Source organism: Bremia lactucae, linkage group LG19 (assembly GCF_004359215.1).
Source record: "Bremia lactucae strain SF5 linkage group LG19, whole genome shotgun sequence".
NCBI classification, from domain to species: Eukaryota; Oomycota; class Peronosporomycetes; order Peronosporales; family Peronosporaceae; genus Bremia; species Bremia lactucae.
In genome coordinates, this window is record NC_090628.1 from 887,238 (window position 1) to 913,834 (window position 26,597).

The following is a 26,597-nucleotide window of genomic DNA, read 5'->3' on the forward strand; positions in this document are numbered from 1 at the left end:
ACAGTCTGTTCGTATCCTCAGGGTGCTGAGAGTCCATTAGTATGGATTTTGTGTTTGGCCTACCAAACGATTCCGCCAATACACGGGCATAGTTGTCTTTGTTGACCGATTGAGCTAAATGGCACACTTAGCGGCCGTGCCGGATACTATTGATGGTGAAGGTACAGCAAGGCTGTTCATCGATCGTGTATTTCGACAGCACGGTTTGCCAGTGGCAAACGTTTCTGATCGGGACCCCCGTTTCACGGGTAAATTCTGGCAATCGATTTCCGAGTGCTGGGTACCAGATTGGATATGTCCACTGCAGACCATTCGCAGACCGATGGTCAAACTGAACGTGTCAATTGCGTCATTAAAAACATTTTACGCAGTGTGTGTGTTCCAACACCAAAGCACTGGAGCTCAATGCTTCCAGTGGGATAATTTGCGTTAAATAACGCTGTCCATGCCTCTACAGGCTACACTCCGCTCTATGTCAACGGCCTCACCCACCCACGCGTTCCGTTAACGATACCACTGCGTGGCTTAGGGCTGGTAGGGGAGAATAAGCCGATGAGCTTGCTGATATTAGCCCTATTTACCATTTGGAAACAAGTAAGCGAGTTTATCGCAATACAATTTAGTGTCTTAAGACATGTACGTGACATGATGGCTGATAGCCAAGACAAACAAAAAGAAAAAGCATATGCCAAAAGCAGAAGCTGTATTAATGCTTATGTGGTCGGAGATTACCTTTAATTAAAAGCTAAGAATTAACCTATTAACTTGGTTTTCGCGATCTTCAAGACCAAATTGCGCCCGCGCTTTATTGGACAATTTACGGTCATGGCCAAGAAGACCCTAGCTTACACGCTTAACCTTCCTAGCAAGCTGCGTACACACCCAGTGTTCTACGTCGGCTTGCTTAAGCCATATCGGGATCCTTCCCACATGGACTTAACGCGGTTGCGCCGAGACAGGCGGTTAAGCCGCAGATTTCTGCATCCTCACCAGGATGTCCAAATGGCCCTCTAAACGAGGTTGCTGATGTTCTAGCATCGAAAGAAGGTTTTGAACCGCCTCAAAAGTGCCCTCACCCGAGCAAGGCTCTCACGAAGAAGTTGCACTTCGTGCTCTTGAGCATCAAATGCTTCCATCCAGATTTCGGCCCCCTCCCGCGATGCTTAATGCGCGAGGGTACCTTCAGTTTCACGTGGAGAAACTTTTAAAGCGACGTCGTCGTAAGGGCCAATACCAGTATCTGGTGAAGTGGCAGGGGTACCCCTCTTTTGAAAGCTCTTGGGAGTTTGAGGTACCTCTTCAGCAAGATTGCCCGTACGCCGTTGACGTTTTCGATCGCCAAGCTCAGAGTCAACTTGCGTCAAAGACGCTTTTCACCACTAGAAGTGGGATTAGGTGGATCTATAGCCTCAGTGCGGCTTTATCCATGGTTATACGGTCAATCGAAGCACTGAAATATCGGCTAGGCCTTTCCTCGTTTTGTGGCTTAAATGCCGGACGTAACAGGCCTTTGGTCTTAAGCTTGGCGTAATCAAAGCGAAGCTTCCGTTCCAAACGATTATCAGCCACGTCCAAGACTCTATTATTCCAAATACTGCGGAGGCGGCGGGCCTGATGGACGCAGTTCTCAAATGAGACCTCGTTTTCGTTTTGACTTTTAATTCGTTTCGAAACAAACGATCGGAATTTCCCTCATTGAAGTCACCGAAGCCCCACGGGCCTGATCACGCAAATGCGTTAGATTCTTCGCGTCATTTCCTTTGGCGTAAGGTATTGCTCATGAAGAATATCGCGAGCAGCGAGCTCCTCCGACGTCCTGGCCGTGTGACCAAAAATGCATTTAGATGCATTAGCATACAATTTATCTGTGCGCATACACTCGAGCACTACTCGAAATGGTCTATATAATTTTTCACATCCTACCGACCCTGCCCCGCACGACTATGGACAAAAAATTCATCAAAATAAGTCTGTGCATAACCTCAATGAGGGCGGAACAGTTGCGTCACTAGACGATTAAATGTCGCCGGGGCGTTGGAAATCCCTTGTTGCATAACCAACCACTCCCATGGCATACTGCCTGAGTTGCGCTGTAAGCGAAATATCGCTAGCTCGCATGAGCAGTTGGTAATAACCATCGACTACGTCAAGTGCACTGTACATTGTACATCCCACCACAATGTTCTGGAGAACATCCTTTCTAGGAATGGGGGTTTGTGCAGGTATAGTGACAGCATAAGAAAAGCTTATTATAAGCAGTACAATGTGCCATTTGCCATTTGGCTTTCTGACTCAAAATGTCGGTGTCGAACGGGGAGATTTGCTTTGTCGTACCATTCCAGCCTCGTGCCTAGCTCGGAAAAATTGTCAATGTTGTCACACTGTTTCCTTGGTAAAGGCCACTGTCGTGTGACAGAGTATTTGTTTCCAGGGATTAAGTCAATTTCATGACGGACACCTCTATCCGGGGGTAAACAGATGGTATATTTGACAGATCACATCTTAAAATTCTTAATCAAGGAATAAAATGGATCTGCGGATCTTTAAGGATTGATGATCCACTCCGCGCACTAAGTGCAGCTTCTGTGTCATCCAGGACAACTTCGTCCAGAAGTGACGATGAGTTTAACTTAATCGTTGGTCGACTGACCACCGTCTCAAGAAGCCGCCAGCCTTTAAGGCTCGACCGCACTCATCACTAGACATTTTGTCTTTCTCCAGAAGAGCATGTTACGAAGGGATTGCCGCAAGGCTCAATTCGCCCTCGATTTTACCGGTTACACCATTTACAAGCATATTCTATTCCTTACTCGTATCACTTTGTGAGGGTATAGATACTTTGCATCTCGCCTGCCTTGGAGTAGAGACAATACGCCTCTTAGAGGCCGGCACATTCACGTCTTCAAATTTTCAGCCTGTATAAGATCTATACCAGAGCTGGTGTCTACTTCGACATCCGACAAGGAGTTAGAAAACTCAGCTTCCTTGTCCACATGTCACTTCACGTGCATTAGAAGAGTTTGACACGAAATGCCCTAGCGAACCGCCAATAGTGTCACTGCTGACACTCAGTATGGTGCCACCTCGGCCGAACAAACTCGGTGGACTTAGACTTGCCACTCCACGTTTCTCAGGGATATTACACCCTTGATGACTCGGTCTAAGGCCAACAGCTTTCAGCATTCATTGAGGCGTTTTTACAACGAGTGTCACTCGACGGAATACGTGCCGTTCCACTTAATTCTGTTGCGGGCTCAAACTTAATGTTTTCAACATTGGGTTTATTAACTTAGACATTCCAATGTCTAACCCACTGACAGATTTAGTCAGTCATTCGCACCAATAGCGTTTCTTGTTGCCTAGCAAAGGTGGGCTCATTACTCTTCGAAACTTTGCTAGGAACATTGCGTGTGACGCTTAAGGTTTTAGACCTTCAATCGATCCATGGCTCTTGGCGTTCAAGCCAGGCCATACCAAGGATGAGATCATATCTCGAATCCAATCAAGGACGAGACCACGTTGCATACTGTCAAAGCCAAGAAACTTTATGCGTAAGTTCAAAGGAACTCTAGGAAGAGTGACACGAGCCCCAGTCGCTACGCGAACAGTGATTGAATTACTTTCATGCGCTTTAAGTCCTAAACGTATTGTTGACTTCTTACAATCAAAGACGTCGAGCATAATTGCAAGACGCTCCTGAGCAAATTAAAACTGACCATGGCTTATCAAAGTCCATTCACAGTCGCTTGAGCGACTAACAAGCCAGGCTTGTACTCACGTCCCGTGCCATTACGCAAAGAGCTAATTGGGGTTAGGTCATGTCTACTCTCACCTCCGAGAGTTTTAATAGAGCCTAGGTCTTCCCCGGTTACTGGGTACCGACGTTTTTCGCACCGTACCAGATTTCTGGTATATGTCGGAATTGGTGCTCGTTCGAGCTTAACGAGTATTTAGTTGGGGACAGGCCAGACGTAAATTTTTCTTGCTTCCGCACATAAAACATCTAATGATTTCATGCTGTTCCACAGCTTGAAGTGCCTCTTCTCCTTCCTCAACAAGGCTTAGATCCATGGGTTCCGGTCTATTAGATGGTACCCATGTGCTCGAAGAGCTTGTTTGGTAAATAGGCGTGCTAACGCGAGCAGACTTAAAGTCGAACTCGGTGCGTAGCGCTATGGCAACTGCCTCTTCATAAGTAGCAGGATGAGATCGGATTAATTCCGTCCGGGCAACGCGCCTTCATTGAGACCCCCCATAAAGATGGTTCCTACAATTGCTTCTTGCACCGGGTCTTGATGCGTAGATGCAATGAGAAATCTCAACTCCTGGACAAAGTCTCCTAGGGTTCTTTTACCCTGTCGAGTCGCTAGGAGCCGTGCTCGCATGCGAAAAGCCTGATCAGGCGGTGCAAACATGCTGGTCATTTGCTGTTTCAGCGAATCCCATGAGGGAAAAGCGTCATTTATGGACGTGCTGCACGATAGTGCCCGCTCTACCTCCAAGTTTGGAAATAACCATAGCCACCTTTTGCCGTTCTGTTAAGAACAAGGCGGAATCAATGGACATTTCCATCTGCTCAATCCAAAAAGGGAGATTTTCTCCCTCTTTTCCCTCAAATGTCTTCACATTTACATTTAGAGGGCGAGCCCTCGGCTCTGAGTCAGGTACAGAGATATACCGAGTTGGCATAGAAGCCGCAAAGTGGTCCTACCTGACCGACCAGGGAGGTTTCGTTCCGCATGAAGGCTTCAAGCCTTGCATTTAGGACCTCTGGTTCCTGGGAAATAATAAATTCCACGCGTTCAAGCTCGAATAAGGTTTTAGGCTTGTCATAAGCGGCGCGTTGCGCTTCTGACAACTCTGGAACCTCTTCCATTTTCGTGATGGATTAGTTTTGTAAAGACTCAGGCGTAGATTGACTACGAGTGCTACCGAGTGTAGCGGAGCTACCTCGTCCCTTAAGTCAGAGAAAGAATTTTAGCCTCAGAGAGCCTCTTCGTTCAATAGAACTATTGGGTTTAACAACTTAGGAATTCGTACAAGCTATTAGAGCTTAATGAATCCTAGTTCAAGGGTTCAGGGGTTCGTAGAACCAATGTATCTCAGAAAGGCTTCTATCTGTCACAGATCAATGCGCAAGCCTTAAAAAGACACTAGACGCTTTAAGAACAAAAGGGGAACTCAACTTTTTTAATTAATTAAATCTTTAGACCTTACCGTACCTAATTTTAAGATAAATTTTGGTCGCCAGATAAAGATCTGGCGGCGACCACATTTGTTACCCATAATACAATGGGATTTTGATAATCAACTATTTTAAAGTAAAATAAAGGGTATTTTACCCACATAGTAAATGTACCACAACAACGGCTTTCCAACCAATGTGTGCCTCATTACAGAGGCAGTCAAAAACACGTCCATTTGGGCGAGCGCGCGTAGACAGGCACAACCGCGTCCCTGATTGCGCATGAAATGCAACGTCAACATTTGTTGGTATTCCTTATGTCTAACATTAACACCATTTTGTTCGGTATTGAGGTTTCGACCTCCAAGCGATACGGAGCCTTACATTCGACCAGCACCATTTGTTGGACACATTGCTGAGCTCTATATGTAGGCGGGCACGTCGTAATGCGGCCACGCTCTACTTAGACACACACCCTAGCACAGCGAGGAAGCGGTTTAACCAGCTTCTCTTGCGCGCAGTGAGGTAGTTGTGTGGGCGCGCAAGCGACCTCACCCAACGCACTAAGTACTCCGGTTAACTGTCGTCACGGGAGCGGTAATCCGGCTCCTCGTGCGCACTTACCAAGCAGGATGTAGTTTTCAGACTGGTTTATATTTTTAATCATATTAAATACAAGTACCTATTTTTACCAATCGAAATGTCATCTCTATAGATAACAATATGTATTGCGAGCGTATCTTTCTAGATACCTCGCGTAACGGATGACGCTAGGCGTCATCCCTCGTAATGTGAATGCACCGATGTGCATCACATACACAAGGGTTGGTCACAAATGTGCACCACACCCGAGTGCTGGGTCTAGTTACTATAATTTAGTAATTGACCATCCCCTTAAGTACACCAAGTGTACTTAACGGGAACTGTGTTACATTCGGGCAACTTTAGCCCGTTACACTCTAGGCACGTTTTTTAAATTGTTATGACATAGGCGGCCAATATACTAATGGCATAAGGCCTTTCGGTGCGCGTTCTCTTTTAGCAACGCCAAATAGGCAGCCTCCGCATGTATAATTAGCTGTACTCGAAATAGCGGGACCAAGCCGGGCACATTCTTAGACTCGGCTTTGATATTGTCGATTACCAGATCAGGAGCAAGCTTGGTATGAGCGAGCGTAAATTTTTATGCATACGCCAACAGCTGACGCTTACCTAAATGTAGCGATAGTGTGAACGACTATCAGTAGACAGCGAAGGCCTACATGATACCTGCATCTTCCTACGATGTTCCGCTATAAAAATATGCTGCAGCGAGTGTATGCTCGAGATTTTGCTCGACCTCTAAAATGAAGATTGCGTGGGCTAAAATTGAAGCTTCATTGTAAGGGTGGTCGATTTGGTCATTTTCGCCTCGCGAACCAGATGCGAAGATTTTCATTGATCTTCCTATCCGACGAATTTAATTAAACCGATGATAGGATTCAATTCAGGCATCAGTAAATCAGCCTGAGCCGGCACGTTGATCTTAGTGTAGGCTTTAATCAAGAGCATTCTCATCGACATGCCTCTAACTGAGCGCTTTTCACTGGGATGCCCTGCGTAAACATGTGACGGATTCGCTCAGGAACAACTTACCATGCATCTTACGCAGTACTCATAATAAGTGTATTTTAATCGGGGGGAATTACCTCAAACGTCGCAAATGAATCTCGCGCTGGAACGGAGATAGTGTGCAGCACAAGGAACACCTGTTTATTTTACTTAGCTAGCTCTACGTCGTAACTAAGTATACTTACTAAACAATGTAGAGCAATAAGAAACTGTTTCTTGTCGTCATTATTTTTAATATTGATATCCTTCTATGGCTATTATGGCGGTAGGCTCCGAGCCACGTAGACCTTTATCCAAATGTAAACTAGAATCGGTTGCCGCACTCGATCTTTACAGCCTTACCAAATATACATCAGCCAAAGGATCATACTTCCCTAAAATTTTACTTAGTTAAATTGTATACCAACTGGCATTCTTTCTTAATTTTAATAACGACCTGGCAATAAAATTCAATTTAAATAACTATATAAAATATTCAAAACATAACTACCCTACGTTCTTCCGATCACTTTCTTAAAATGGACCCGCAGCAGTCGACAATGTTTACAACGTTATCGGAATGGCGCCGGGACCTCTTGTGTGGAATGGGGGTAAATTACGACTGAATTAATTTAGTTTTACTAACCGATACTTTTGGTTCACTCCTTAAGGTATCGCCTATCCTAAATCTAATTCTTACGAAGTATCATATCTCCTAATTGCGCAAACCTTATACTTGTTTTAATTATGGCGCATATGTAAATTTGAATTAAAGAAAATGAATGGTTCAATAGATGAATCGAAATGAGTGGCCAAGGGCTTAGCGAGTTAACTGGTCCTGACATCCTCCCCGATTTGATCTCTCGTTGACGCTGATTGAAGTCGGCGACGAGGTCCTTCCAGTGGGAGACATGGCGAATATTTTTCTCTTTTTCTTAGCTTGCTTCTTCCTTAGTTTCGCCATGCCATTGTACGAGCCAGTATGGTTAGCGATTGAGTTGGCTTTCTTCAACAGACGTTCAATAACTTGAAAATGATCCGCTGTGCCATTATCCACGAATTGTGATGCTTTCGGTATCGGGCGACTTCGAAACCTTTCCGGTGTCGGTTCATACTTGATAGAACATCAACATTAAAGGTTGGAATAATCCTATTCATAGTTTGTGGTAACTCAAGCTTGCCACATTAGAATTAAACATTTTGATAGTTTCGAATGGTTCCACCTTTCTTGCCGCAATCTTGGCTCTTGGTGTCCCATATTTTTCGCAGCGTGTTTAAACGATATTTTGCGAGTATCAAGTATAAGTAGATCTCCAACTTTGAATTCGACCTGATTTATTCGGCGCTTTTGATCGTAATATTGCTTTTGCGAAGCTTGTGCTATCAACAGATTTCTGCGAGCCTGATCGATGATATTTGCTCGTACTTCGATAAACTCTTTTGCGTAAACGTCAATATCCTTTGGTTGACTAGTCCAGCCCAGTGACTTTTGCCATGCAGAGCGTTCCCTTCTTCCCGTATCTATTTCAAAGGAAGAGTATCCAGTAGATGCACGAACCAGTATAGACGCATACTCTATGCTTCCCAAGTGTTCGGTCCTGTCAGTGCCATGGTAAGATGCTATGCGATTGAGTGCGTCTTCTACCACAAGGTTCTGGCGCTCGGTCTGTCCATCGGCTTAAGCCCGATAAGCGGTTGTAATACTTAGACGAACACCGATGATCGTCATCAATGACTTCGAAAACATGGACGTGAACTTGCTATCTCGGTCACTGATATTAACTGCGGGAATACCATGGTGTCGAATGACAGCATCAAAAAATACTTTTGCTGTGGTGCATGCATCGTCCTTATCGTGCACTGCTGCATACTTCGTGCGTTTGGAAAACTTATCGACAACAGTTAGGATGGCAAATCCATTGGAAACAGGAAGCCCTCTTATAAAGTCCATTGATACCACTTGCCAGCAAGCATCCGGTATTGGAATTGGCATAAGTAATACGTTGTTTTTTTGTTAATTATCATGTTTCCGACGTGCGCAGGTTTCCCAAGTTTTGACATATTCCTTGACGTTTCTCTGCAACGATTTCCGGTAATACCACTGAGCAACTCGCAAGAATGTTCTGCGATTGCCCGGCAGAGCAGCTATTGCCGAATTATCATATTTCGATATTACATTCGTTCGCAAGCGGTTGTTGTTGAGCACGCAAAGACGTTTAATGTGCGCAAAAACAACAATTTCTCTTGCTTCACAATCAATAAACTTGTTTCGGAGCTTTTCCATGCTTCTTTAGGCAATTCTGGCAAAGCCTTATTGAAGTAGCTTACGAACTTCTGTTGACAACTCGCCATACGACACTGTCATTAAGGCAGCAACTTGCAGAGTCTCAGCTTCCTCCCGGGGCAGAGTTGGCACCGAGGGCGAACAAAGTAAACGTGTACCTCGTTGTTGGCAACTAGAAAATCGCACTTATGAAAGCGGATATTGTCCACGACAGAATCATCAGGCCGGCGCGAAAGCGCATCAGCTACAACGTTTAAAGCACCATTAATGTGGTGTATAGTAAACGCGTATTGAGCGAAGGTGGTCAAGTATCGAGCCAACTTCGGCGAGACTGACGGATGATGAAGAAGCCAAGAGCAGGCGCTATTGCCCATTTTTCTAACCCCTCTTTTATTGCAAATAGATCCTTCTCACGAGCAGGCCAACTAATCTCACGGATTCCAAGTTTCTTTGAGTAAAACGCTACTGGATGGTCATGTCTATTGATAAATTGCGATAAGTCGCCACCAATGCACGACCCCGATGCATCCGTAGTGAGAACAAACGGGCGTGAAGAGTTAGGCAAAGTCAGCACAGGTGCAGCTTGTAAGGCAGACTTCAGCCTTACGAGCAAATCCTCTTGTTCTGCATTCAAGACCCATGAAAAATCTTTCCTAACGAGATGGCTCAACGGCAGAACTATTTGCGCAAACTGATGAATAAAGCGGCGATAATAACAAGCAAGACCAAGAAAACTTTGCGATTCCTTTACAGAGGTAAGTGAAGGCCACTTCGCGATTGCTTCCGCCTTTGTTTTCGATAAATAATCCGTCACCAGAAACAGCGTGCCCCAAAAAGCTGACCTCTTGACGCGCGAACTTGCACTTACCAATGTGAGCGAAGAGTATTCACTTGCGTAAGACGTCGAACACGATAGCATGAAATAATTGACCCCAGTATTACATTAAAAGTAATTAATAGCCAATGGTGTCAGGGTTATGAATGTTCAGATAATTTAGAATTTTCAGAAGTACCTTTTTTTGAGACGGAAAAGATGCATGTACCATCCAAATATACAACAACGAATGAGAACTTTTCAAAAAGAACACGCATCAAGCGCGACGAAATGCGAGGCATTCCAGCAAGGCCCATCGGCGCAACGCACCACTGATATGTCTCATTTGATTTACGAAACGCAGTGTACGTTTTGCTATCCGGATGAATATGCCTCTGATGGTACCCTTGAGCTAAGTCAATGACTGTGAAGTAGCTCATACCATACATCTTATCGAATAATTTATCGATTCGCGGCAAAGGTATTTTAGGGACGACTGACGTTGAGTTGACGTAACGAAAGCCAATCACCCAACTGAGCAAAATGTTCGCGTTTCCGGATCGAATCCATTCCGAACGAGATACACCTCGTACCGATCGTTGGGTCATTTTAAGGAATGCCGAAGATGTTTGATACCCAAAGCGAGTCTGAAAGCTCGATCTATCCGCATGAAAGGTTCTCATCGACGAACTTCTGTAAAGCCTTTTGTTCAGCTTGTGAAAGTCGAAATGGCGAACGATTACTCGGTTGCACACCGGGCTGTATATTGATACCAAACTCCACCGACCGATGAGGAGGCAATGAATTCGGTAACTTTTCTGGGAATACATCTTTATAGGAATCGAGTAAAGCCTTCAATCGTTTTCACGAGGTTTTGTAAATTCCGACTCTTGATAAATTTTGACACGATAGACTTCTTCAAATTGTGATGTCTTCAATTTCCTTAAGAAGTCAGCAGAGGAATAATGACCGATTCACAACCTCATCATATGGTATGTCACCACTTTTGAACGAAACTTGATGAGTACGTCAATTAATGATTGGCTCGTGCGCAGCACACCAGGGCTTACCCGGAATTACATCATGGCAATTGCTCATTGGCCACTCAATGACCGGAACGTCAGAAATTCGATTATCATCAAATGGGCTATTGGCGACTCCTTTCTTCACTTATTTTTGGTGTTATTAGTGCCTTCGAAACGAGTGACTTGAAAGCCATTTCAGGACATGACGCATTGCAGCAAACTCGGCTTCACCCCATTGCATGTGGCGCCAGAATCGAGTATCATATTGACAGCACGATCGTCAAGATGACCCTTTTAGATGATCAAATCTTTTCCCGTGAAGGAAGCAAAGTCAGCTTCACATAGTGTGGTGATAGCTTCGTTTGACGCAGTCGCGATGGTTTCTTCTTTAACTGACTCATTCACGAAATAGTTGGCGTTCGCACGATCGCGACGATATCCGTTGCCGCGATTATTTTGCTGGTTCCTGCGCTTGTAACACTGCTGAATCGTGTGCCCCAGTATTTTGCAGTATGCACACTTTCGTTTATTTCGACGTCGATTATGGACGCAAGAAGACCTATTAAATGGCCGAGCATTGCCGATTTCCATCGGCTCTGGCTTCTTGTTTAATTCTCTGGCCACATTTTGTGGACCAGGACGAGGTTTTGTAGCGTTGTGGTGATGATAAACACCCGAATGTGTGCGTTCAAAATCGAGCGCCACAGTAATAGCATCCTACAGTGCGTTTCCCCGTCGATATTGAACTTCTTCTTGAGTTCTTGCTTTAAACCCTCGTTGAAAATAGATGAAATGTCAACTCGAGTCATGTCCTCAACTTGCGAAATAATGTGTCGAGATTTCGCAATGTAGTCCGTTAAGCCTTTGCAATTGGCTTGTCTCAGCCGATGCAGATCGTCTCGAAGACGTTGTTGCAGATCCGCAAAGACGAATTGTTTTTTTTTCACTGCTAGAGAAAACTCATCGGCTGAGTGAATTTCTTTTTTGATGCAGCAAGAGCCATTGTGCTGCTGGTCCTCGCAATGAGCTTCCTAGTACGGCAAGTACTTGAGGAGCCTTTGCGTCCTCTTTCCACTTCTTACCGTGCGCAATAAAATATTGCTGTACTTGCGCGTAATAAAGGCGAACCGACTCTTCGCTTTTTCCGCTTTACGTCGGCATCCTTAGCCCGTCCACCTTAAGCCCACCTATCTTTTAGGAATTAGCGAATGTTTTGATTAACTCTTGTTGTTGCTGTAGCATGTGCATCATTTGCTGCATTAGCTCGGCGTTTGAGGGTTGCCCATAATGGAAGAAGAATGTGTTCGGAACTATAAAAAGACTAGGCTCTTAAGTTGAACCGAAGATCCTTAAAAATGGTGCGCTCGGCTTCTTCTAAAAGCGCGTATACCTCGTGTAACGGAGCTGATAAGGTGGACTCTTGCTTGGGCAGGCATCCTTTCTCCTTGGTGAGTTGCTTTGCTAAGATCTTTGCAATGCGTCGGGCCTTTTGTAATGCGTCGGGTCTTTTGTAATGACGCAGGCAAATCGTTCGCAGTCTTTGCAGACTTTTCACCGTACTCAAAGAGGAAAGCCTTACTACAGTAGTATGGAATCTGATTATTAGCTTTTAGCTTTTTGCTCATAAATCTCAACGACTTTCTTTAGCCATTAAGCGTAATGGGTAAGAGATTCAATCTTATTCCAGATGGATTAACTGTTTCACCGTGTTAAGCCGGTCCCAACCTCACACAGACTAAGCGACTATATCTGTCAGGCAGACGCTTAGAGTTACAGTGGATACTGAAGCCACACAATCAAAACTGCTACGCAGCGCTTCCAAAGGAATGGAGCAGTTGACTGCGAGCGGAAATTCCCACGCTACAAGCAGTACGTTACTGGCTGCGAGTGGAATCCCTTACGCTACAAGTAGTGCTGGGCAATCCAACGCAGTGCAATCCAGCGAAGCGCGAACGGACGGCAAAGAAGCGAGCGGACGGCGAAGAAGCGAGCAGACGGCGAAGAAGCGAGTAGACGGCGAAGAAGCGAGCGGACGGCGAAGAAGCGAGCGGACGGCGAAGAAGCGAGCGGACGGCGAAGAAGCGAGCGGAAGACCAACAAGTGGTACCACTTGTGAGGAATGAGGGTAAATTACGACTGAATTATTTTTTTTGCTTTACTAGCCGATACTTTTGGCTCATCCTCTAAGGATCGCCTATCCTAAATCTAATTATTACTAAGTATCATCTCTCCTTATTGCGCCAACCTTTTTACTTGTTTTTATTATGGCGCATATGTAATTTGAATCAATAGAAAAGGAATGGTATAAAAGATAAATCGAAATGAGTGGTCATGGGCTCAGCGAGTTGAATGGTCCTGACAATCTCGCGCTGGGACGGAGATAGTGTGCGGTACAAGGAACACCTGTTTATTTTACTTAGCTAGCACTACGTCGTAACGAAGTATACTTACTAAACAGTGTAGAGCAAATTAGAGACTGTTTCTTGTCGTCGTTATTTTTAATATTCATATCCTTCTATGGCTAGTATGAAGGACTTAGACCTTTGTCCATCTGTAAACTAGAATCGGTTGCCGCACTCTATCTCTACAGCCTTACCAAATATACATCAGCCAAAGGATCATGTTTTCCTAAAATTTTACTTAGTTAAACTGTTTGCTAACTGGCATTCTTTTTTTTAATTAATAACGATCTGGCAATAAAATCCATTCAAATAACAAAATAAAAATTTCCAAAAAATAACCTACCCCCCGTTCTTCCGAACACTTTCTTGAACAGGATCCGCAGCAGTCGACAAAGTTTAGCAACGATGTCGGACTGGCGCCGTGATCTTCAGCTCGTGGGCGTCGTTTTCATAGTCACCACGGCGCTATTAGGCGTGATGTTGCACTCGCTGGTAATCTCGACGCTCACAGACACCGAGTGGCTCGCGCTTCGACTGCCTACAACGCTCGAGGCAGCTCAAGAGCTAGGCAAGACCCTTCAGAGCTTCTCCGAGCGCCAACGAGGTTCACTTTTGCTCGCACACATGGGCTGCTATCTATACCTGCAAACATTTGCGATTCCGGGCACCGTATTTTTCAATCTATTGGGCGGCGCGTTGTTTGGGATGACGCTGGGATTTCCTCTGTGCTTGGCTAACAACACACTGGGATCGGTCTTTATGTTTCTCCTTTCGCGGCGTTTTGGCTACCGCGTCGTCACGCACTTTTTTCCGCAAAAACTCGATCGCTTAAGAAGTATATTGGACGCACATCGCGACGAAATGGCGCTGAATATGATATTCCTGCGCGTATTTCCATTCACCCCCAATTGGTTTATTAACATGGCGTCGCCCCACTTGGCCATTCCGCTAGGCCAATTTACGTTAGGCCCGCTATTTGGGCTCGTTCCGTACAATTTCCTGAGCTGCAAAGCTGGGCTTATTCTGCGCGAGCTACGATCGCGTGGAGACATTATTGATAGCGCCACGACGATGCAGCTTATAGTGGTTGCTATCGTAGGTGGCCTTGTGCTCCCAAGACTAAAGAGGCGTTTTGCCACGACCACTGGTACCAAGCATGATTAAATTGAGTGTTTAAATTACGTTTGTCTTGTCCAAGTTTTTGCTGAATTGAGTAAGTTTCAGATAATTAAAAAAATCTAAAAGCTATCATTCAGCGTGTATCAAACGCACTATTTTTTTTTTTGTTCGTCGGGACCAAGCTAGACAAAATAAATGTCAGAGATACTTCTTATTCATTCGACGCCAGGCCAATTAGGTCTGCAGAGCTCTTATTGGGTTTGACTATCACAAGGTGCGTAATTAGATCCCGAATTTTCAGTATTTAAAATGCTAGACACGGGCGGATTTTAATTTTTTTCTGACAGACTGTAATCGTGAAGGTCTTCTTTCGTTGGAATGGATATGCAAATCTTTTAGATTATTATTAGAGTATACAATTATACGAGTAGTCTGCGCTGGTGCTCCCTCGCACTGCAGCAGCAATTTTCAATTATTTTGTTTGGCGGGAGTTGTTATACCTTTTAACGATTACTTTCAAACAGAAAAAAAGTTATCGCGATTACAACTTAAGATTCTGGAATGTGATGCTAAAAATTAATGGCTAGAACACTGCGATGTAAGAAATAGCTAATTAATTTCAAGGGAAAGCACAATATCGTTCAAGCTAATGCGAGGTTTAAATCAAGCTGTCGACGTCCTAACTGCAATAAGCCACGAAAATGCAGGCTGTTTTCCGTATCAAAACAAAAGCAGCCGACCGGCCGTGATGGCAAAAGGTGGTTCTACCAAGAGAATTCAAGGTGCCTTCCTCTAATATTTTAAGCGCAAATAGGTTTTCATCCGACTTCTATACAAACACGTAAAAACTCGCGGTACTCAAAAGTGATTAGCAAGCAACTTAACGATTTAGAGGTATGCCAGCGTCGACGTCCTGTCATGTAAAAAGACGCATTCTTCACATTGCCGTATTAAGACGCAATTTTTTTTGCGAAGTCTTCGGGGCCGTGTAGGAGTCACTTAGCTTGCTCATCACCAAATAAAAAAATGCTCTTCGATCAATCGCTGCAAACTTTCATGTTCCTCGCGAAACAAACTTTTGCGCAATATTGGACGCATATTCCCAAAAACAGTTTATTATTTGCGACTGAACTTCATTGCAATGTGCGCTCATGAATGTGTTGGAGGTCTCCGCATTGCATAATTCAGAGGAGTGCTATTATGTAAGGCACGAAAATATTCTAGATCGTGTTTTTCTGTCACATGCAACAGGCTTTCTAGCTACTGGTAGCGTTAAAGACTTGCATTGGCCTTGTATGCAAATTGCCTGAGGTCACTTTAGGTTTTCCGACACTATTTAAATAACTCATGTTACAGCTCTCCCGTGACCTCAAGAGCAAACGGTTGTATCAGACGATGTACTGTATGTACAGTATTATTTACGCTACTTTTTTTTTGCAGTTTCCATTTTGAGGTTGTCAAGGATGTAAGAAACTATTTTAAATTTTAAATTTGAGCTATTATGGAGTATTAAGCGGCTAAAAAAGCATCTTCGGCTACTATTGCTTGTCAGCTTGAAAATAAAAAAAGTTTTGAAGCAATAATGGACTACGTACCTAATATCACGCTGTACAAGAAATGACTCAAAACCAATAAAAACAACACTCTTCGCCTTGCGTCATGGCCTTCATGTCGGTAGCTCGTCAGGCACGCGCCACTTCTCGATTCCTCTATTCCCGTATGCGCGTTTGTCCTCTTGTAGCTAATGAGCAATTCTTGCAGCGAACGAAGTGGCAGCGCTTGCCCTGTGCGATGGAGTCTCCGATCCTATCGACTCGAGTAGGCTTTTTGCGAACAAAGGTGAGCGAGCGTGTGGTCCTGCCAGAAGAGAACGAAATTGAACCTACGCTAGCATTTGACGACAGTGAAATGACAATTGAAGATGCTTCGATTGAAAACTTGCTGAAAGAGCTCAATGAAGTTTTTGAAATTATTGCTGCTGTGCCACTGATGGATGAAGAGGAGTATGGGGAAGTGCGCCAACACTTTGAGAGTGGCAGTGGTCTTGATGAGATTGATGAACGTGGGTATAATATTAAAGCTGGGACGCATAAGATTTGGAAGGGTGAGCGCGACCTTACAAAGATTGTTGAGGGATTGGATACCGATTCGGCCCAGATTCTGCAGCGTATCCTGCTCCACACGCTTAATATTGAGAGAAAAGTGCGTGAGATGCTCTCGAATGGTGGAGTTGATCCCGATGACAAAGATGAGTTGCAAGAAGACAATCAGGTCATTTGAGATTGTCCGTTAAAAAAGAAGTCATCTCGACACCATCAAGGTATTGCGGAGATCTTGGTCGAGCCCGCGTGCTTTGCTTTTGCTCTTAACTTTTGATTCGACACAGGCAATCAAGACGTCTAAGTCCCGTATAAATGATGTACGTATACTTGCACCATTGATAAATTCTCCTTATCTTATGTTAGAAATAAAGAACGATTGTAAGAATACCTCGCCGTAAAATGCACAAGAAAATGGGCAACATGTAATTTCAGGCATGACCCGAATTTGTGCTCATTACGAAAAACGCATATTTTGCTCTCAAAAAAAGTGATAAATAATTTTATTCATTCTTGCCTTCAGGGCTCTGAAAAGCGGTGGTAATGGGCTTCGTCGCACTAGCTCGTCAGACGCTTATCGTTTCTCGCTTCCAAATGCACGCGTCTACACGCTTAAGCACAGCAATTCCCTGGCAACAAATGCATAAGCACCGCGTGCCTTGCTCTATCGACCCTCCATTCCTATCAACCCGAACCAGCAGCATTAGTTTTGTACGAACAAAAGTCAGCGAACGCACGCTCCGTCGGAAGAAATTACGCGTCAACAAGAGCCAAAAAGGAGTCAAGGTGCCAATTCTTAAAGAAACGTTGCGCAAGCTCTATTTGCGTACGCATCCGGATCTCTTTGGACAGTATCCAACGCAGCAGCGCGCAAATGAGGAATCGTACAAAGAGCTCTTGGGCATCCTGGACGCCATTGAGAAACACAATCAATTTCCCCCAGCCAAGACCTTAAAACTTCCATTTTTTTTAAAAACACCTATCGAGGGTGAATTTAAAGAAGTCGAGTTGCAACTACGCACGACGGGAGGTGCATGTAATACGTTGGTAGAGGAGGCATTGGGTCAATTTTTCAGCAACTGTGGGCTCCCTGAGGTCTTTCAATGGGACAAAGGAAGCTGGGGCAAAAGTGTAGGTAAACACGCAGTAGAGAATCCAAATTTAGGCTTTGAAAAGGAAGATGAAACGCATGAGAACGACCGTCACGAGGCCAAGCGCGAAGAACGGCATTCTTCAGCTCCGGCTTATAATCCCGTGGATCGTAAAGCACCAGAAGATCATTCGATTGAAAAGGTTCTGAATGAGTTAGACGACACGTTGCAGCTTATTGCTGTCGTGCCATATCTTGACGACGACGACAAGCAACAGCAAGCTATTAAAACTCATTTTGAACACGGATCAGGTCTCGATGACCTCGATGCTCAAGGGTATTCACTGAAAGCGGGAGTTATTCAATTGTGGCAAGGCGAACGGAATCTACAGGCACTGATTCCTGGATTAGATGGCGACTCGGCGATTCTAATGCAGCGAATTTTGCTTCATACCGTCGATATTGAAAAGCGTCTCGAGAACGTCATTGCTCAAAGCTCCTTGGACGTTACGAGATTCACTGCGGAAGCTTGTAATCAACAGAGCGAGTAAAGATTCTTGGATGACTTTATCGATAAAAGATTATCGCGTTATGTGGGCATTTACAATGAATTAATTGTTAAGCACTGAACTTACATGCCCAAATGCACAAAAGATGACACGGCACTAGGACCTGCACCCAGGATTGGAAAGAATAGTGAATTACTTCTTTGAGTCGCTGTCCTAGACAGGAATTAGCTCTTACATAACATCGAGTGACCCGGGGCCGTCAGTTTAGCACGAAATGGAACGGGGTGTACCGTTAAAACATGAATATTATTTCTGTAAGAGAAAATAATAAAGAAGTATTTACGTTGGAATTGTTATATTCAACTTAAATTCCTAGGTACTTAATTGAAGTAATAAAAAAAAAACCTACCACTTAAGTGTGCTTCATATATATGTGACCCACCCTTATGTATGTGATGCACATTGGTACATCCTAGCGTCATCCGCTATGCGAAATACCCAAAAACGATACGCTCGCAGCACATATTAGTCTATCTACAAAGACGGCATTTATGCTAGGTAATAACAGAAATTTATATTTAATGCGATTAAATATAAATCAGTCTTAAACTTACAATATACTTGATAAGTTTGCACGAGGAGCCGGATTACCGCTCCCGTGACGACACTTTTATCAGTGTACTTCGTGAGTTGGGTGAGGTCGCTAAGGCGCCCACCACAAACCTCACTGCACGTGAGAGAAGGCGGTAAATCGTCGAAGGTGTGTGCGTGCGTAGTACGTGGCAGCTTTAAGTAGCGCCCGTCTACACTTGGTGGAACTTGAAATCCTTCCCACGACCCGCATCTTTGAGCGTGTACGTGAGGATGAGCCTCAATATCGATTGGACTCATTTCCCCCCACCTCCGAACATCATCGGGAGTTGGCTGAGCAGACGGCGCAGGGACTTAGGGAACAAGCCATGGCCAGGGTCTTGGGTAGTCTCCTGAGCAACATGTTACTCAGTTGGAGCAGTTTGACGCACTCATGCTCGGACAGCGAAGGGTCGCGTCCGAGGCACAAAGCCATGCTACGGCGGAGTCTGTCACACAGACTCAGGATGAGCTAAGGCGAGAGCAGGCTCGAAGCGAGGCTTTCAACAGGACTGTTAAGATGCTCTCCGCTCTCAGCCGAGGCTTATTCGGATGGACCCGCCCAAGTTCGATGGAACTGCAGCGCGCACGATATCCATCGGCTGTTAGCAGTAAAGCAATGCGGTGTGTCGCAGCTAATCGAAGATGACAGCCCGATGGTGCCGTACTCCATGTCGCACCCGCGCGGTAAAGCCTCAGAGTGGGCTTACTCGGCGGGTATAGCGTATTCAAGGTGTTCCCTTCATGGGCGATTATAAGACAAAGACTCGCGCCATGTGCCAGCCACCAAACAACGAGGTGTTGCATAAGGTGCGCGTTTTCGGGGCGTGGCAGGCGAAGCGATCTATGCAAGAGCATGTGCAGGAGATGCACTAGCTGTCGGGATCAATTACCGTAGGTCCGATTGGGGAGCACATAAAAGTGCCCAAGTTTATGAACGGAATACGTCATGGCTCATCGTGACAGGCTCTTATTAGAAAGGTGCCGTCAACGATGGAATCCAAATTGCCTTAGTTGAGGAGAAATTTTACAACAGTGCCTCGGCGATAGCTTGGTATAAGCCGTCGGCCGAGAGAACAGGTGTCACTTCCATGGAGTTGGGCAATGCAGACGTTGTCTGTCACAAATGTGGCAAGCGCAGTCATATGAGCGCTGCTATGCCTGGGCCCCTGCTGGGGCGAAGACGCCCAGCAAGAGGAATCCCTTTCCGAAGAGCGATGGCAATAACCAGCGTGCGAGACGCATGAGTCCGCATCTACCACTGAGGGGTCGAAAAAATGCAGGAGAAAGCTGAGGTAAATCGCTTTAGCTTCATCGATGGCCTGTTATGGCATCAGCTGTCACCTTGTGATTCCTTGGGAATCTATGTGCCTCATGACACAGACCTCAAGCTGATGACCCTTCACGAGCTCCATGATGCGCCATCTAGTGGGCATCTGGGCCGTGAAAAGACATTCTTACGAGTGTCAGAGAAATTTTGGTGAACGCACTTATTTAGATGGGTGGCCAACTATATTCGCTCTTGCGAACAGTGTCAGCATAAAGCCTGCACCGTCCAGCAGTGCGCCACTGAAGCCGCTACCGATTCCAACCAACTGTTGGAAGTCAGTAAGTCTAGACTTCACATTAGGGTCGGACGGGGCTCGTCGTCTTCGTAAACGGTCTAAGCAAGATGGTTCATTCAGCACCATGTAAGACATCGATCAAAGGCAAGTAGGCAGCTCTCTTGTCCTGGATCGCGTATACCGATTACACGAGATGGCCGAGTCCATAGTATTGGACCGGGATCAATGATTTACGTCTGGGTTTTGGCGACAAGTGCTTGGGCTGCTAGGTGGCGAGTTCCCCATGTCGACTGCAGACCATCCTCAGATCAATGGCCAAACAGAACGTGCCAATCAGGTCGTGGTGGATAAATAGATATAATGGCCTATACCTATTTATGGATAAGATTTCTGAACATTACTATGTAAGTAATATTCTCCAAATATTCTCTACCTTTTAGATAATATATTAATAAACTATTTATAAGTGTTAATTTTATGTAACGATACACCCCGTCGTAGCATGCGTGCGGCCCAGAACATCTAAGGGCATCCCAGACCTGTTATTGCCTCCAACTTCCTTTGGTTTGATTACCCAAAAGTCCATCTAAGAAGTCCACACACCTACCAAAAATGGTAAGCGGAACTATTTAGCACGAGCCGGATTACCGCTCCCGTGAAGACACTTAATCAAAGTACTTAGTGCGTTAGGTGAAGTCGCTAACGCGCCCACCGCAACTACCTCACTGCACGCAAAAGAAGCTGGTTAAACCGCCTCCTCGCTGTGCTATGGTGTGTGTATAAGTAGAGCGTGGCCGCATTACGACGTGCCCGCTTGCAGTTTACTGATGCCTGAATTGAGTCCTGAGCATTTATCGTTTAATTAAAATTCATCAGATAGGAAGATCAATAAAAATCTTGAGTCTGGTTCGCGAGGCGAAAATAGCCAAATCGACCACCCTTACAATGAAGCTTAAATTTTAGCCCACGCAATTTTAATTTTAGAGGTCGAGCATAATTTCGAGCGTACACTCGCTGCAGCATATATTTACAGCGGAACATCGTAGGAAGATGCAGGTATCATTTAGGCCTTCGCTGTCTACTGAAAGTCGTTTACGCTATCACTACATTTAGGTTAGCGTCAGCAGTTGGCGTATGCGTAAAATTTTAACGCTCGCTCATACCAGGCTTGCTCCTGATCTGGTAATCGACAATATCAAAGCCGGGTCTAAGAATGGGTCTGGCTTGGTCCCGCCTTTTCGAGTACAGCTAATCACACATGCGGAGGCTGCCTATTTGGCGTTACTCGAAGAGCAGCACGCGCACCGAAAGGCCTTATCAAATTACTATAGTGGCCGCTTATGCCATATACAACTTAAATAACGTTCCTATAAAGCTCAGCAGTGTGTCCAACAAATGGTGCTGGTCGAATGTACGGTTCCGTACCGCTTGGAGGTCGAAACCTCAATACCGAACAAAATGGAGTTAACGTTAGACATATGGAATATCATCAAATGTTGACGTTGCATTTTATGCGCAATCGGAGACGCGGTTGTGCCTGTTCACGCGCGCTCGCCCAAATCGACGTGTTTTTGACTGCCTCTGTAATGAGGCACACATTGGTTGGAGAACCGTTTTGTGGTACCTTTATTGTAATGGGGCACACATCGGTTGGAGAACCGTTGTTGTGGTACATTTACTTTATGGGTAAATACCCTTTTATTCTATTTTAAAATAATTAATTACTTAAATTCCATTTATTATGGGTAACAAATGTAGTCGCCGCCAGATATATATCTGGCGGCCGAAATCTATTTTGAATTAGCTACGGTAAGGTTTTGAATTTAAATTAAAATTAAAAATGCTGAGTTTTCCTTTTGATCTTGAAGTCTAAAAGTCTTCCTCTATCTTTAGCAGCGAAGAAGCTCCGCTACATCTGGTAGCACTAGTAGTCAATCTCTGAGTCTTTATAAGACTAAGCCTTCACTGAAATGGAAGAGGTCTCAAAACTTATAGAAGCGCAGGGCATAGCGTATGACAAGCTCAAAACTTTATTTGGGCTTGAATATGTAAAGTTCAGTATATTCAGGGACCAGAGGTTTTGCATGCAAGGGTTGAAACCTTCATGCGTACGAATCCTCCCCGATCGGCCAGGTTCAGGATCACCCTTGCGGCATCTATGCCAACTCGGTATATCTCTGTACCTCGAAGATAGAGCCATGGAGTGGGCACTCTCGTGCAGCGTCCATAGACGACGCTTTTTTTTCTCATGGGATTCGGTAATTCAGCAAATGACCAGCATGTTTGCACCGCCTGATTAGGCTTTACGCATACGATCACGGCTCATAGCGACTCGACAGGGTAAACGAGCCCTAGAGGACCATGCCCAGGAGTTGAGAACACTCATTGCATCTATGCTTCAAGGCCCGATGCAAGAAGCAACTATCGTAAATTTTTTTGGGGTTTCTCAATGAAGGCGTTGACCGTTCGGAATTATTACGACCCCATCCAGCTACTTTCGAAGACGCAATTGCCATAGCGCTACGCGCTGAGTTCGTCTTTAAGTCTGCTCGCGTTAGCCCGCCTATTTACCGAACAAGCTCTTCGAGCACATTGGTACCGTCTAATAGACCGGAATTCATGGATCTACGCCTCGTTGAGGAGGGAGAAAAGGCACTTCAAGCAGTGGAACAGCATGAAATCATTTGTAGATGTTGTATGTGCGGAAGCACGAAACATTTACGTCCGGCCTGTCCCCTACAAAATACTCGTAAAGCTCAAAATAGCACCAATTCCGACCTATACCAGAAATCTGGTACGGTGCGGAAAACGTCGATACCATGTAGGTGAAAACCGCTCTACTGGGGAAGACCTAGGCTCTGTTAAAACTCTAGGAGGTGAGAATAAATAGAATCTAGCCCCAATTAGATCGGTGAGAGTACAAGCCTGGCTGCTAGTCGCTTTAGCGACTGTAAAGGGTTTTGATAAGCCGTGGTCAATTATAATTGACTCAGGAGCGTCTTGCACTTATGCTTGACGTCTTTCGCTTGAGGGAAACTAATGCGTTGGGGACTTAAAGCGCATGAAAGTGATACAATCACTGCTCGCTTAGCGACTGGGACTCGTGTCACTGCTCCTAAAGTTTCTTGAATTTAGGCAAGAAGTTTCTGGACTTTGACAGTATGGAACGCTGCCTCGTCCTTAATCGAATTCGAGATATGATCCCATCCTTGGTATGGCCTGGATTAAACGCCATGAGTCACGGATCGATTGGAGGTCTAAGACCTTAGGCACCACGCGCAATGTTCCAAGCAAATTTCTGAGAAGTCATGAGCCCACCTTTGCTAGGAGACAAAAGCGCTATTGGCGCATATGACTGACTAAATTTATCAGTGTGTTAGACATTGTAATATCTGAGTTACTAAATCCAATGTTGAAAACATTTATTTTGGGCTTAACTCAGAAAAAGGAGTTGGAATGGCACGTATTCCGTCGAGTAGCAATTGTTTTAAAAACGATTCACTAAATGCTAAAAGCATTGTTGGCCTAAGACCGAGTCATCAAGGGTGTTATATCCCTGAGATACGTGGAGTGGCAAGTCTAAGTCCACCGTGGTCGGCCGAGGTGGCATCATGCTGAGTGTCAGTAGTGACATAATTGGCGGTTCGCCATGGCATTTCGGGTCAAACCCTTTTAATGCACGTGAAATGACACGTAAACGGTCGCTGGACAAGGAAGCTGAGTTACCTAATTCCTTGTCGGATGTCGAAGTAGACACCAGCTCTGGTATAGATCCCATACAGGCTGAAAATTTGAAGACGTGAATGTCCCAGCCTCTAAGAGGCGTATTGTCTCTACTCCAAGGCTGGCGAGACGCGAAGGGTCTATACCCTCGCAAAGTGATTTGAGTAAGGAATTGAATACGCTTGTAATGGTGTAACCGGTAGCATCGAGGCAGAAGTTAGCCTTGCGGCAATCCCTTCGTAACATGCTCTTCTGCAGTAGACGAAATGTCTATTGATGAGTGCGGCCGAGCCTTAAGGGCTAACGACCTATCTTAGATGGTAGTCATTCGACCTATGATTGAGTAAAACTCATCGTCACTTCTGGACGAAGCTGTCCTGGCCCGTCCTGGATGATACAAAAGCTGCATTAAGTGCGCGGAGTGAGTCATTGATCCTTAAAGATCCTACGGATCCACTTTATGTGTGGATCAAGGTATTCCAAGATGTGGTATATACCAATCCACCATCTGTTTTACCTGCGGATAGAGGTGTCCGTCATGAAATTGACTTGGTCAATACTGTGTCACACGACAGCGGCCTTTATCAAGGGAACAGTGTGACGTCATTAACGATTTCTTTCGTGCTAAGTACGAGGCGGGAATGGTACCCCGAGAGCAAATTTCCCCATTCGACACCAAAATTTTGTGTCAAAAAGCAAAAGGGTAAATAACGCATTGTACATGCTTATAATAAGCTGAATGCTGCCTCTATACCAGCACAAAACGTTATTCCTAGAACGGATGTTCAGAACAATGTGGTGGGATGTACAATGTACAGTGCACTTGACGGAGTCGATGGTCATGCGAACTAGCGTTATCCCGCTTACAGCGGTTAGCAGCACAGGCAGTATACTATGTGAGTGGTTGATTATGCCACAAAAGCTCTCCAACGCCCCGGCTACATTTAATTGTCTAGTGACGCAACTGTTCCGCCCTCGTCGAGGTTATGCACAGACTTATTTTGAAGGCATTTTTGTCCATAGTCGTGCGGAGCAGGGTCGGTCGGAACTGTAGAACCACATAAACTATTTGCGGGCACTGTTCGAGTGAATGCGCACAAATAAATTGTATGCCAATGCATCTAAATGCATTTTTGTGGCAGAAGAAATTCCCTTTTTAGGGTGAAGCGAGGCCTGAGAGCGGATCCCGCTAAGGTAAAAGCCATAGTTGATTGAACGGTTCCTAAGCATTGAAAGGACTTACGTAAGTGATTGGGCCTCGCCAACTACTTGCACAAATATAGCAAAAATTATGCTGATATGGCTAGGCCATTATCTAATCTCCCCAAAAAGGTACGGATTGGTGCTGGACTACCACCGGGAATGATGTTCTTAAAGCAATTAAGGATAGTCTTATCCATGCCCTGATTCTGGCTCTACCGAATCCAAGTTGGCGATTCAGTGTCATTGACGCATTGGATTTTGCTATCGGCAGTGCTCTGTTACAAACAGATAATGGTGGGCGCGATCGCTTATTTGCTTCGAGGCTAGACAGTTAAAGCTGCGGCGAAGAACTCCCTAGTTCATTACAAAGCGTTACTTTCAATTAAGTATGCTCTTATCAAATTCAGAGTTCATCTGCTTTGCTCTAAGCCATTTGTGATATATACGAGTCACGCGTCGTTACGCACTGCGACTAGGTCGCCCCATGTATCACAGAGAATGACTTGATTGCTTTTAGTTTTCGTCGAATACAATTTCGAGGTGAAATATAAGCTTGGCAAGTAGAATGCTTTGGCTGATGCGTTATCACGTAGGACCAGACTCACGCTTGATTGTCTTGGAACAAAAGAATGTAAAACACAACCAAACGATTAGCTGTTTATGTTCCAACCTCAAAGAGGAAATGAAGCGAATGTTATCACTCGGTGTCAACAGTCTGATGGGGAAGTGGAGTTGTCATAGCCGACACTCACATCCGTGTTGACGCCCCAGCTACCAGGTTTGGTAGTTATAGCGATTATTCGTGTGGTTACACTAATTTACAAAGGTTCTTAGTTTGGTTAGCGCAGAATACAGCAAGATCCCACTTCTAGCTTGATAAAGCCTTTGACGCGGACCCCGGCGGGGGGCCGAAATCCGTCTGGCGCGCGTTTCAATATAGAATTTTTTAACGATGCTTCTTTTCTTTCTACAGGGGCACACTTCAGTTGATTAACCGTTGTTGTGGTACAAATACCTAATAACTAAAATACGATTTTGATCTATTTAAGTTAAATAATCACTAAATCCCATTTATACTGGATAACATATGTTGTAGCCGCAAGATATAAATCTGGCGGCCGAAATCAATTTTCATTTAGCTAGGGTAAGGTTTGGGATATAAATAATAAAAAAAATAATCCCCCTTTTGAACTTACAGCGTCTAGTGCCTTCCTAAGGCTTACGCATTGATCTACGAGAAAAAGAAACCTTTTTAAGGTATATACGCTCGGGCACTAGTTGCCACTTGGTTCTACGAACCCCCAAATCCCTTGAACTAGGATTCACTAAGCTTTACTAACTTGTACAACTCACTGAAAT

The 26,597-nt window shown here is 44.9% G+C and overlaps 3 protein-coding genes across 3 annotated transcripts; all 3 read left to right on the forward strand.

The window, feature by feature from the left end:
- Positions 1-13,705: 13,705 nt before the first annotated feature.
- On the forward strand, positions 13,706-14,464 carry CCR75_009669 (uncharacterized protein; the record flags this gene model as incomplete). Its single annotated transcript, XM_067967708.1, has 1 exon — positions 13,706-14,464. The coding sequence occupies one exon, from the start codon at positions 13,706-13,708 to the stop codon at positions 14,462-14,464; it is 759 nt and encodes a 252-aa protein (XP_067823074.1).
- A 1,614-nt stretch (positions 14,465-16,078) lies between these two features.
- Positions 16,079-16,699, forward strand: CCR75_009668 (uncharacterized protein; the record flags this gene model as incomplete). The annotated part of the gene is made up of 1 exon (XM_067967707.1): positions 16,079-16,699. The coding sequence occupies one exon, from the start codon at positions 16,079-16,081 to the stop codon at positions 16,697-16,699; it is 621 nt and encodes a 206-aa protein (XP_067823073.1).
- Positions 16,700-17,061: 362 nt separating this feature from the next.
- Positions 17,062-18,159, forward strand: CCR75_009667 (uncharacterized protein; the record flags this gene model as incomplete). The annotated part of the gene is made up of 1 exon (XM_067967706.1): positions 17,062-18,159. The coding sequence occupies one exon, from the start codon at positions 17,062-17,064 to the stop codon at positions 18,157-18,159; it is 1,098 nt and encodes a 365-aa protein (XP_067823072.1).
- Between the last annotated feature and the right edge of the window lie 8,438 nt (positions 18,160-26,597).